The sequence below is a fragment of the Aptenodytes patagonicus genome, chromosome 2 (genome assembly GCF_965638725.1).
Source record: "Aptenodytes patagonicus chromosome 2, bAptPat1.pri.cur, whole genome shotgun sequence".
NCBI classification, from domain to species: Eukaryota; Metazoa; Chordata; class Aves; order Sphenisciformes; family Spheniscidae; genus Aptenodytes; species Aptenodytes patagonicus.
Window position 1 is genome coordinate 92452830 of NC_134950.1, and position 13811 is coordinate 92466640.

A 13811-nucleotide genomic window follows, 5' to 3' on the forward strand; every position below is an offset into this window, starting at 1 on the left:
CGGAACAGCACCTGTGTGGAGTTTCTAATACACCATTTGATTACTATGGTCACACTGGTATCTTCCGGAGAAAGAAATCAATTAAAGTAGATACCAGTTTGATAGAGCAAAAAGTTGAGAATGAAACTAAACTTGTAAATGTAAACTCAATACATTCTCTATGAAAAAAGTTGTCATTCTCTCGCTTCATAATTACCCTTTTTTCTTTTTCTTAGAGTTTTATAATACTGATTTAAGACAAACCCCCCCAACCTTCCACACACACCTGTGTCACATTCCAGATGTGGAATCCACTGTTTAAAACAAAACCAAGTATCTCCTTTGCTTAAATTACTGTACCAGTTTCTGCAAAAGGACCTGAAGTTTATGGCGCTGGTTTAGCAGAGTCAAGAAGTACATTTAGCTGCAAAACTGAAGTCGGGTACATGCTTAAGTGCTCTGCTGAATAAGTTTCTTATAATACTTTCCTCCTCCACAGCGGAGTTCATGCAGTAACTTTGCTGGTCACTGACAAAACAGCATTTGGACACAGGAGACAGTCGTTAAACAGCTTTTCCTCCTACAGGCTTTTGAAATTAATACTTTATTACTTCATACAAGACAGTAAAAATAACAAAAATAATCCCACGACTTTTCATAAAAATTAAAAGGATTTAAAAACAAATCTCATTAAAAAGCCAAACGAACTTTGCACTTAAAACCAAACTAAAGAAATACTATATATACACACACTTTTTTAAGAAGAGATTATGATTTTCTATTTGGTATCAACAGGCACTCTTCATTCATCATCTGCAAGAAACTAGGTTAGATCTCCATAGGCCACAGAGTTATTAAGTAAATATGCCACTGCTTCTGTGCCCTCCTTTTATTTCCTTGCTTCTTCAGTCTCATCTGGCTCTCTCTCTTGATGCTCTCTTTCCCACCTCATTTCTTTCAACTCTTGTCTGTACTTCCGTTCAATGAACCGTTTCTGATGGGCCATCTGGGGAAAGTTATCTGACACAAGGAAAAATATTTTACATTAATAAACAAACTGGTAACACAGAAAGCCTCAGCTCTTTTTTTTTTTTTAAAACTTTTATGAGATTAGGGGTAGGGGGAAATAATGTTATTACCATTTTTACTCATTTATTTCTAGTAATCCATAGTAAACCAGAGATGTGTGTCATAACACTTTGGTTTCCTTATGATTTCCACATCTGTTTCTCCTGCTATAAAGCACTGCCAAATATAATAAACTCACAAAAATAAAATATAAAATCCTGGTATAGCAACATGGCCAGGTATTACCTGGATTTTACATTCTGTTCCCTTAGCAACAGGTAGTCGATACTGAAAAACGAATGTGAGACTACTGTCAATGCTGTCAGGGTTTTTTGTCTTGTTCTCACTCCGAAAAGTATGAACCACTGGTTCCAAGCATTGTACAGATGTTTCCATTATTATTTTAGACCATGCAGAACCCACTAGATGCCCCACATTATGGCAGGGTTCCTAATGGGAAAATAATAGTGTAGCAAAATGGAATGCAGTAAAATCTGTTCCTGAAAAAAATAATGCTTGGCTATGTACCAGACTACAGCCTTAGCGTAGTCTAAGAGCGTGGATGAGTGAAGACTGGCTAAAACAGACTAGACAAGGCTGAGGTGGTGGAGAAATAGCTAGGGGGACAGATGCTTCTGATTTCAGACATTTGTCCATCAGCTGGTACGTATGTACGCTAGTTAGAACTGAGACTGTAAAACCAGCGTATATAATTGCACTCAATTTAGTACACAGCTGACAGAATATGACGTTTTCTGCATGACCAGGGTACTGACATTCATCTGTGCTCTGTGCTGCAGCGACCTGCACCCTCCAGCCGGTCAGAAAATGAAGGGGTGGTAGAGTACGTGGCAGTCTGCAGCTGGCAGTAAATCCTGCTGGGATCGCACAGAGTTCTGGGATCAGCACTGGCTACCTATCTGCATCCGAGATGAACGCAAAAGGTTACTACACTGACCTTTAAAGCCATAAAAAAATCTGGGAGATGTCTCAGCAAAGGACTGCTCTCTGTCTAGTTGGCTGCCAAGAGAGAATTCAGCTGAGGCTCCTCAGGGAGGAGTCCCTTGGCACCAAGCGTTTTCCTCCTCTTTCTGGGTCCCAGGCAGCACAGATTTGTTCAGCTAGAGAACACAGTGCAGAAGCCACGTAATCTGCAGGAGTTTGTGGTAGAGCAGAATGACTTTCTACTGCTTTGTTTTATTGGCCGGTGAAATTTGTGCCTTTTATTATATACTACAGGAATAAAAGGTTTATTCATCAGTTATTTACAACTCAGGCATAAGAGGGTATATTTATTTAAACCAGAAAGCAATCTAAACAAAAGCAAATTGTTTTTAAATTGCTGCTGTTTTTAAAAACACTAGTGCTTTGTTTAATGGAGTTCTGGGATATTTTGTTGCTCATGTGCACCATAAAATGAAAATCGGATTTTCAGCACTGTGCCTGTAACGTGATTCTTTAAGAACTCTGAAGAACTCAACTTGGTAGCAACCTGTTTGTTTATAATCCATTTAATACGTTGAGAAGGAAATTTATGTAATAAACTCATCATGGTTATCATATATATAAACAGGTACATGAAAATTAGTTGAAGTTAACAACTTATGCATTAAAAAAACCCAACAACAAACCAACCTCCACTCCACAAATATATACATACTAGAACAGGTGCCCATAGGGGCTGTAGAGCCTCCATCCCTAAAGATAATCAAAACTTGACTGGCAAGGCACTGAGAAACATGACCTAACTTGAAAATTGGCTCTGTTTCGAAGGGCGGTTGGAGTAGAGACCTCTAGAGGTCTATGGTATTCAAACAAATACATATGTCAGAAAAGAGCTGTGAAGTCCTTGGACTGATAGGAGATGAAGCTCACAGCTCTCTGAGTGGCGACACTGTCACAAGAAAACACACTCAAAGAAAACTTCAGTAACGTTTTGTAGATATTCACTGAAGAAGGGAAGTTACATTTTTCCACTTGTCAAATTTACTGGTAGTCAGGAGTATATGCCTAGCAGATGGATATAAAAAAGATTCTGAATTACAGGGATTCATTGTCTTCTGAAATTTTTAAGCCCTGGGATTTCCACATGCAGAGATAACAGATTAAAAACCTTTGGCATCTGAGGAACGGCATGACTTTTCTTTGAATCAAATGCAAAAAATGTACCTCCCCATGTTCTTCTGAACAGAGAGCTTCTGCTGTACAAAATGCATGTAATCTATTTGCCTACAGTACGTCCACATCTGGCACTTTAACTCAAGTGGCCAAAGTTCTTCCATGTAAGATGTTTGCATACACTCATTCCTTTCGTATGTGAGACTCCATTGCAATGAAGGACTGCTCCCATGCTGGCTATCCTGTGCATAATTTTGAGAGATGCATACACAGATCACTGGATCCTCAGCTGATATAAGCTGTTCTTAACAGATAAATATTGACTTACATTTGTTGGGGATGTGCCTGTTAGATTTTAACCTAGTCTACTGTATAATCTGAGATCAAATTTTATTTTCTAAATTGGCAACTGAAAAGTAATTTTCCTCCTCCCCTAAATTAGAGGATGAGACAACCACACCATCAGAGACTAAGCAGTCTTATCCCACTGCATATTTAAGCATGGAAAATCTCAATGAGACTTCACTGCACAGGGTTCCAAGTTGCGACCTCTGTAGCTGATCAACTCCCTTTTAAAAATACCTGTTGGTATCATATTAAATTCGCCTATTACAAAATTGTCTTGAAAGGACTAAAAGGAAAACCTGCTACTCAGAAGCTGACAGCATTCAGCATAGACATTCTGTTCAAATCTTATCCCCCACAAAACCTGCACCTAACCTCACTAAAGACCAAGGATGTAAACTATAAATTATTTCCTTTGTTGCCCAAATATCTTACATTTTTCAAGTGCGTCCATTGCAGCTCCCATTTCTGCTTGCTGAATACTGTGAAAGCCAAACAAAAACATGTTACATGAGATCTAAGTTGTACAGAATAAACTAAAGTTTCTGACAAAGTGGAACACTAGCTACTCTTTTGTAATAAAACTCTTTGGATAACCAGTAGCTAGTAATTCCCAGAGTGTATGATATGTCAACCTTTCCATAAATATGTGAGCAACAGCACTACAGTTCCAGTAGAATGTTTTTAAACTTAGATCAATAACACTAACAGAATATTCAGGTCCATTCTTCACTGAAGTATTTGCTTTTACTTGAGAGAGAAAAAGGAACAAAATCACAGAGGTGTGAACACTACAAAATCAATGATATTTTTATAACCACCACCAGATTTGGTAGCAGAAAATAAGACGAGGTCTTTGGGGTTCATGGTTGAAGTCTTTGCAACTTTAGAAACCATTCTAAAATGCCTAGAAGTAATAACATCAGAGAAAAAAAAAAACAAAACTGAGAGCCTTGCACCCTTAACTTGCCAGGTTAAGTTGGACAGTAATGCAGTAGCAAAGCCAAAGATAAAGTCACTATTTCCTGGAAGCTGTTCTGCACTTTCTAGTCAGAGAGCCACAAATGGGTTACCGTTGCTAGCCACCTTGTAGGCAAGTTCACCAAAAAAGCTTAAGACCCAAAGTTATACAGATGTCGAACCCTTCAGGTATTCCTGAGGCAGAAACTCAGAATAGCTTGAAGAAGGCTCTATAGCTTTCCTTTTCTAAGGCCAACCACACACTTGTCTATCTCCATGGCTAGTCATTTTGGACACTCCCACACTCAAACTTTAACACCATGTGATTTATTTTTCACTATACCTTGGGCCTTTACCACATCCTATTCGTTCCCCTTTGAAGTAAACAGCTACTGTGTATGTCCTGGCATGAGACGGTCCCACTGTCTGCAAAGTCCTGAAATAAGAAAGATATGATTTATTCAAGCAGGAAGTATTAAAAACCAGAATCTGTTTGTGGCACATACATCACCAAGCTTTCAGTCTGGTCAATATATATAGTGGAATTAGTGCAAAGCATGGAGCAAGGGTTCAAAGATGCCTATATAAATCACATTAACCCAGAGATTACTAGTATGGTGCGCAATACAAAGGAGAAATTTACATAAAATGCACCTTGTTTATATTGGTTATATTTATTCCTCCAGGTTCACTCAGGAGCACCATATGAAAATTAAAACTTTAACCTATAAGCAAAAACGCAAACTATAACACAAAGTGCTTAAACACTGTGAAAACACTTGTAATAAAGTCATACAAATTGTGCATAGCTGTGCAATTGCAAATAATCACACAAATATGATTATTGTGTGCACTAAAATTTTAGTCCCTGAGAGCTGTGCAGTTAACAAGGTTTTAAAAAGGACTTTATATTGGACACGGTAGCTCTCTACATACTGAATTATCACAGTACAAATAAATTTTCCATCAGCTTTGAAAAGTTACAGTTTGTCACAAAACAAACTTTCCATTTGAGCTCAAGTCTAGGACATGCATCAACAACCATCTAAAGGGGAAAAAAAGATAATTCCCTAGACATGCAATGAATTGCTCCTTCTGTTGTTTCTTCCTGCTGTCCCAAATCTCTCCCGACTGTTAGCTTGAGTTCTGTCCACTACCTTGTTTCTTTTTGGAAGGAGCACCAATTTCACATCAATTTTTAAAGTATCTAACTATAGTACTCTGTCTCTGAGTGCTGTGACAAGAGCAAATAAAACCCACCCCAAATTTAAAAGCAATAGTACTGACTGCAGTGAAACAGATAACCCCAAGAAAAGGAATTTAACAAGATAATAGGAAGATAACAGCATATTACTAGATCTAAGCTGTACTATAAAAATCAATTTATCATCACAACAAAACAAAACAAACATTTGGTACTTGATAGTCAGTGGATTTTACAAGAATCAGGAATTGTTTCTTTTGTATTCATCTCCCTCACTCGAGACAAAGCTGTAAGCCCTCATACAGAGACACTGAGGAGTCAGATTTGCAGAGCATTAGTTGCAGTGTTAAAGCGATCATATTTCTGATGTGCCCTGTTTGTCACTATAACTGAACTGCAACATTTAATTGAAAACTTTACTTCAGTAAATGTGACAAATGCACTTAGACTTTCATTCTTCATACCTTTTTGATATAATAACCCCAACAACATAAGCCTTGAACTTCCATAGGTTTTATCTCTTATTTTAGGGGCTAACACTGCACTCCTCCCTACATTAATTGAATGGATACGGATGCAATATACAATCTGAAGTTTATTACTGCCTCTTTGGAGCAGCTATTATGCTGTTTTACAACTGAAGGAGAGAAGGGAGATCCATCCCAGCCAGCTTCAGGTATCTAACTGAGGTGTAAAAATTAAGAGGTTAACTGCCCTGACCTCTTCTATCACTAAACAGGAGGACATACGTGGGCTGAATTGAGCAGCGAAAATGTCCAAAACTTGTGTTGCCCTTCAGTGCCTGACTCTGTGGATTAGAAACAGAGCCTACAATCAGGATGTGTAACACAAGACATTTATTATGTTTGCATAATAATGTAGAGTGTAGAGAAACTTCATACTATGACTGAAAATAGAATGGAGGTATCTTGACTTCATATCCAAACAGCCATTGTTCCATTAATTTAATTTAAAATACTGCCATTCCTTACATTAAAAGAAGAACAAATATAGAATGATGCCAATGAAATACTCCATTCGAACATAAAAAATATATTTTCCCTTCAAACTGTACAAGGTAAAATGCTTACTAATTCTTCCTTGTAATGGCTTAAAATACCTAAAGCCTGGAAAACATTGGTTCAACATTTTCCATCTTCAGACAAAGAGAGACTGGAGGGCTTGGATAACTACAATAAAACCAAACTATGGGAAAAACGCAGGGCGACTATCACATCTTTCTCCATATACAAGAAAGACTGATAGCTAGCTTGTATCCATAAGATGCCAGTTCTTACTTGTAAAGAGGAATGTCTGGCTCTTTTCCTTCTGTCCTGAGAGTCAAGCAGCACTGCTGAAGCTGAGATTTAGGATCATTCCAATCTTGATTTAAAATAAACTCCTGTAAGAAGTTCACAAGGATGCTTTTATGATTGAAAGATTGTGATAAGAGTCCAAAACACAATAATGTGTAAAACACAGTGGCAGGAAAGTAGGAACCTGACTGGTCTTACCTTTAGCCGTGGAAAAAAGCATACGTTCATGAAAGTGTGAACGTATTCCAAATCTTTATCAATGTACAGGGCAGCAATAAAGGCTGGGGGGGAAAAAAAAAAAAAAAACGGCTGTCACTCATCCAAGGAGAACGTTAATGGCTTGCAGTTTTAGAAACAAGTATCTCTGAGTACTCTAAAGCCACATTCAATTATGTTTCACAGCAGTGATCTGATGAGGGTATTATTATCCTACACACACAGGAAAAAAATAGAGTTGACCAAGAGATTAAGTGACTTACCCAAATCCACTCAGTCATTTAAAGAGCTAGAAACAACACTCAGCTCCTAATCTCACATTTTAACCAGGAGACCATGGATTCTTATAAATAAATCACTACTGGGTACCATAAAAAAGTATTAGATATAAATCACTCCTGTTTGTGTGCAATTTCCATTTGCTAAGAGGATTTGGCAAAAGCCAAGGGGTTGGAATGGCTCACAAAATACACCAAAATATACAAGATACAGATTAACTTTCTCTGCAGAACATTTATCACTGTTCCCACTTTCTTTGGAAAGAAGGTAGCACAAACTGTCATAAATAGGCTAAAAATAATTTAATTTCAACATAGCTTTCCCTCTTGTGGAATGAACATTTTGAAACCTCCCAAAATGCAGTCAGATGAACCACAGAAACATTCACCTGCTGAAGGAACTACTTTATCTTCCAATAGTGACAAGAACATATTAATGAAACATTGAAACTGCTGTTAAATAGCTCAACTCAGAATACAAGCTTTAATTTTCTAGACATGCTTTTGACCTGGCCATCATGAACCCTCAATTTCTAAGCCTACAACTTTGTATCTGTATCTGCAATTACACCTCCTTCATGCTTTCATACAGACTTCAAAAATGTATGCTAGTGTTCAATAATCTGGCTTTCAGAGGTATAGGCATAATTCATTTGAAAACCTGAACATACATTTTTAATAGTGATTTGGGGGATTTCTAATGGCTTTCTTAAACAAGCCCCGAAGAAAAAGAAGCTGCATAAGTACTAAGCTGTTATAACCAAATGAACTCACATTCCAAGAGATCAGCCAAAGTCTTAGTGCGAAGAGCTACAGGTCTTTTTGTCTTGTCATTAGTGATGGCAAATTCTTGCATACCCAGCTCTTCTGCCACTTTGGCCTGCGTTCTGTTGTTCACCAAAGAACTTCTCAACAGCTGCAACAGAAAGAAGTTCCACTCCATGGTAACAATTAGCAATGCCAAACTATAAAAGGTAAGGAGAGCTGGGGAAAAAAGTTACTTTTATCCTTGTAGCCTCTCACTTGTCTCAGTTTATTGACATTTTGTTTCAGCACACCTCAAATGATTTACATAAACACGCACACACTCATTCTTTCTACTGCTGATTTTTCCTTCTGTTTCAATTCTTCTCACCAAATTTTATTTATTCTATGGACACATTACTTCTGTAGATATGTCTTGCATTTAAAATGCTTGTTTGTGAGCTTCTTCGCAATCATATACCATCTTTTCATCAGTCCTGTACTTTTTTAGCTAATCTGCATTTTTCCAGTTTATGTAATACGCAGTTATATACATTTTTCCACATAAAGTATAAACATACAGTATTCTGGAGTCTGTAGAGCAGTCCCCAGTGTCCACCAAGTAAGAAATAAATAGGCAGTAATCAAAACAAATGAACATTAAAGCAAGACAGTCTAGTGTTTCGCAGATGAGGAAGCTGCTCCATTCATTTGGCCAGAGAAGAAAATGCATAGCTGGAGAGCCTGTATGTACTCTTTGCTCTACTGAATGCAGTATAGCTGTGCCGATGCACCCCTGACAAAGATCCGGCTCTAACATTTTCAGTGTATGACAATGTCCAGGACACCTGGTTCTCCAGCAGAGTTCCCTGAAGTGCTTAACTCAGGCTCTAGGCAGATTGCTTAAATAAACATAGGGCTCTGCCAAAGATACAATCTCATACAGCTTAAAGGAGTATTTTTGAATTTTAGGGTTTCATACAATTTTCTGAACCCCTGGTTAAGGTGAGCTTTTTTCGTGTTTGTTTGCTTTTCTGCTTTAAATAAAACAGCATTAATTTAAGAAGTTAGGGATATTATGGGAGGTGTGGGTGGGAGGGAAAGAATGTCTCTCTTTTCCACTGTTTATATGTAATCTAGAGTTGAGAAGCTGCATACGTATTTTTTCTCTCTTTGTCTTCCATGTCACATTTGCTCAGCTTATTAGATCCAAGTTATATGCTACCTGGCTCCAGCATGTCAACTGAGCTTATGAAAATCAAGATTTATTTGCTGCACTTGATACTTCATCTCTGCCAACAGATAAATAAAGAACAGTATGTTCATAATTTGTTTGGCAATGATGTATGAAGCAGATACTCACAACTTGATCTTCATAAACTAGGCAGACTGCAGATAGGATTATTACCTGCCTCCCTAACCTCTGCTTAAACTCATCTTCTACTTGTTCCTTTCCAAAATTCTTCCCCTTTATGTCCTTAAGATAAATAAACAATACTTCCCCCAACAAAATCCTAAGTACAATATGCAACCTACGAGACAGAAGTGCAGTATCATGTGACAAAAATCTGTTTCTTGTAATGGGAGAAGAAGAATCTCTTTTGCTGTGCTTGCAGAGTACTTATTTTGATGGGACCCGTAATCATGATTAGTAGGATCATAAACCAAAGAGCAACATATACACTACACAGTGAATTAGAGGTGGAAAAAAAAACAGTTATCCTTCTAGCACTGTGGTTATCAGCTTGCTCCGTATTATAATTTGCCTCCTCTACAAATGTGATCTAGCAAGAAACTCAATTCCCCTTAATGATACAGGGAAGACATGGTACCTGTGCCTTCCCAGCAACTTTTTTAGAGCTGTCTCCATGCTGGCAACACACAGCCTGCATCATTGCAGATGCTGTAACGTGTGATAGATGCTTAACTGGAGCTTAACTCTAATTAAAAACAATTTTTTTTTTTTTTCCATCTTCACACAGCATACTACTACCCATGACTGTAGCATAAGCCAGTACTGGAGAAGCTGTATCTTCCAACAGCCAACAAAATTTCATCCTCTTTTTTGGCAGATCACTTGGATATCTCAAAATATGTAGACAAGACTACATTCTTTTTCTTAAACATAGTTAATTTACAGACATCTCTCCACAAGTAATCACTACACTCTGGGAAGCCACTGCATTGACAGTCAAGTGGAATCTTCCCATCCTTGACCAAAATTGTCCTCAACACTACAGACACCATTCAGCTGATGTTCCATTATTACTTCAAATTTAAGTATGTTCCCAGATAACAGGAGAAAGAGCTCAGTGTTTGCTGTTTCTCTTCAGATCCCACATCATCAGTCTCCTTTCTCACACGTCTCATTTCATTTGTCCTCCAATTTAAAAACATTCTAAGACAATTTTCTTTTTCACTGCATGCGCATCCCCAGAGTTGAAATTTTATTCTGGGCATTGCCTACTTCTCCATAACTTAATGTGTTTTCAGCATCCATTCCACTCTAACTTTGTAGTTTCCCCTACAAACTTGGACTGTGCAACTTGTTCTACTTGCCAACTCGCTAATCATTAAATTAAGCAACACAGAGATGTTCTGATCATTGTTCTGAGTATTTACACCCATTAATAGCAACACTTCATAGCCTTCCTGCCAAATAGTTCTTGAAAGATTTATCTTAGTATAACAACGCTGATGCCTACATTCTTAAAAGTCACCCACAAAGCAAAACAACCCCACCAGTCTTGGATTTCTGCCTTATGTTTTTGCTTCCCTGAAGAATTAATATGACAAGGCTCTTCCCCTTTTAACTCTTACTTCAAAAGTTCAGGCTTTATCTACTCTGTCTCCCGAACGGTGCAGAAGAACCCATACAAATGTAAATGAAACTTAAGAACTGGTGAAGAAAAATTAAAATTACTTTTAGTCAGATCATGTACTTTTTTTCTTTGTAAACAGCTTTAGCTCAAAAGACCCAAGAAGCATATTCTTGGAAAACACATTGCCTGCTAGAGACTTAGCATCGCTGTCCCTTTATTGACTTGAAAAAATATGAGTAGCTAAGAAACCTACAGTGCTACTTACTAACTTTAACTAGAAGACTTGACTTACATTTTTTTATTCTAGTCAAGACTTGAAAACTAAGAAAAAACTAGTAAGCCTAAGAAAATTTCTTCCTCACAAATAAAGCCACAGCTGGCTAGCTTCAGTACTAAATGAATCAGTCAGGAAAAAAACTACATATACGACCACCCTATGTTTAAAGTACTGTAAATTGCTCAAAGATCCCCAAACTGGGTCATTCAGAGCCCAGATAAGAGAGGCTGAAAGGCTACAGTAATCAACAACAGATGACTATAACAATAGTAAAATTAAATTCAAAAGCTACCACAGGAGCTCCAGATTGAAGACAACAGGAAAACCAGACTAAAATAGGTTGTAAAAACTTCTTATCAGGAAACATAACCCTGCCTGGTTGCAGGTTCAACAGACTAGAAGTCATGAATAAAAAAAGTAATGTGATGTGCCTATTTAAATAAATAGTTTAAGACACCCATCTTTAAAAAAGAACTAGTCTTATCTCCCAATTTCATCACTGACATCCTTAAAATTATTGATCTATTTCACAGACAGAACAAAGATTATTGCACTGGGCTCATAAATCACCATTTCCTATTCATTGCAGTGCTCATGACTTAAAATTAACAAAGCCTTATTAAGAGCAGTGGTTGCTGAGCCTTCTTTTATTAATCAAATCCAGAATAATTCACTAGCTGCTCCCATAATTTCAGTCTCCATCCCACTCTTGCTTTTCCGGGAAGCATGATTGATGGCAGTCTCACCGTTAAGTGCCCTTCATGATGATCAGGGAAATGTATGAATAAATACTCTGTGGCTACCAACTGCATTATGGAGTCACCCAGGAATTCCATCCTCTGGTTATGGCCTCTGAAAAATGAGACACCAATGCAGCAAAATCAATAAGCACTCAGGGAGGAAAAAACAAAACCAGCATGCACACACAAATTAAAATAAGGAGTGCTCTGAAAGCAAGCCTCGCTCATTTCCAAACGCATTTAAGACAATTTTCCAGCGTTAACCAGGTGAGATGAAAACACAGTTCATTACTGTTGTAACACCAACTTTCGGGGAGAAAGCAAATCAGGGTAGCTGCATATAAACACAATTATTAGATCACAGATCTGCGACTAATTGAAGAAGAAGAGCAGTTGACATCAAGTTTGTAATGGGATAAGGTCTCTACCTGCAACTTCTTATAAGAAAGTGAACTAATGAATGCAACAACTTCAATAGAGATAAAGGTCTGTCCATTCACAAGAAATAAAAGGATCAGGGTTTAAACCCATGCGAGATCCTGGACTGGGTAACCACTGGTATGGTTCTACTGTTTGCTTTAAAACAGGGCCTGGCAGCTCTACACACCACAGAACACAAGGGCTGCACTTGGACCAAAGATCATGATTTTACTTCTTTCCTCTGCCCAAATGTAGCTCCAAGTATGTTTTGCTACTTTCTCAAGAGTGACGTGCAAATATCAACGATGCAGGAAGCTCAGAAGAAACACTGGGATGGCGCTCTAACATCTTCTATAGTCTTTCCTAAGGTATCCAATACCGACTACTGTCAGAGATGGGATACTGAGCCATGGGGGCTTGTGAACATAGCTGCTCTATTCTCTTCTGGAGAATAGATATAACATCTAGAGCTTATTTACTAATAAAGCAATCTGGGATACTAACAGAAGGACCAACAGAGCTACATGAGGACTCTTGCTGTGTACTCACAGAGTCAGATGGTTAAAGCCTACTGTCCTCAGAGTGAATGCACGTGCTAGAAGCCGAACATGAGTAAAGATGACTCCAATTGCATCCTCAAACTCTGTAAGCTTTTGAAGAACTGGAGAGGTCTCGATGAGCTGCCTGTCAGTATTGGACTCCTGCAGCTGTAAATAAAATGAAGTGCCAACAATGACAAACTGACACTGTTTTAGAACTTCAAAAGAGAAAGCCTTCTGTAAACCAAGGGCAAAGAATACAGAATACAGCGAACAAATCGTTCTGTGGGAAGCTGAACGGAGAAAACCCAGTTTCCTCTGGCTTTTTGTCTTGGATAACTACCACACAAAGAAGATATGAGCTCTGATGTATGCTTTTTTAACAGTTGAGGCATTTATAACACATTGCTTATATGTTCTTGTCTCTACGTGTGGATAGCATGGGCTACTTATTTTCACAAAACATGTATAATTGCACGTGTCTGAGTTTTCTAATATTATCACATTGTTTGCAATTGAGCAACAGATTCAAAAATTATTAGAATAGGCCTGGCAGACTGACAGCATGTCAAGATGAGATAAAACCCAAATCTATTGCTCCCACTTTCCTTCAGTATCAAAAATCAAGACTAAATACTTAGTATATGAAATTCAAAAGGGCACAATAACACAAGAAAATTAAAATGATCACTTTGGGTCTGTATCTTTTCTTATCAGTTTCTTGTCTGATGTCCTTGATGTGGTGACACTGTTAAATGGCTTTCTGGAGCTGGGAAATAGCTTAG

At 37.9% G+C, this 13811-nt stretch overlaps 1 protein-coding gene across 2 annotated transcripts in view; it reads right to left on the bottom strand.

Moving 5' to 3' along the window:
* Positions 1–561: 561 nt before the first annotated feature.
* DROSHA (drosha ribonuclease III) overlaps positions 562–13811 on the bottom strand; it is a 75045-nt gene continuing 61795 nt past the window's right edge. For both annotated transcript variants that reach the window (XM_076330396.1, XM_076330395.1), the window contains 8 exons: positions 13037–13194; positions 12074–12179; positions 8259–8400; positions 7189–7271; positions 6973–7076; positions 4814–4906; positions 3946–3992; positions 562–999 (listed from right to left, as the gene is read on the bottom strand). In XM_076330396.1, coding sequence (XP_076186511.1) covers positions 869–999; positions 3946–3992; positions 4814–4906; positions 6973–7076; positions 7189–7271; positions 8259–8400; positions 12074–12179; positions 13037–13194 — 864 coding nt within the window. In that variant the 3' untranslated portion in view covers positions 562–868. The remainder of the gene's footprint in view (positions 1000–3945; positions 3993–4813; positions 4907–6972; positions 7077–7188; positions 7272–8258; positions 8401–12073; positions 12180–13036; positions 13195–13811) is intronic.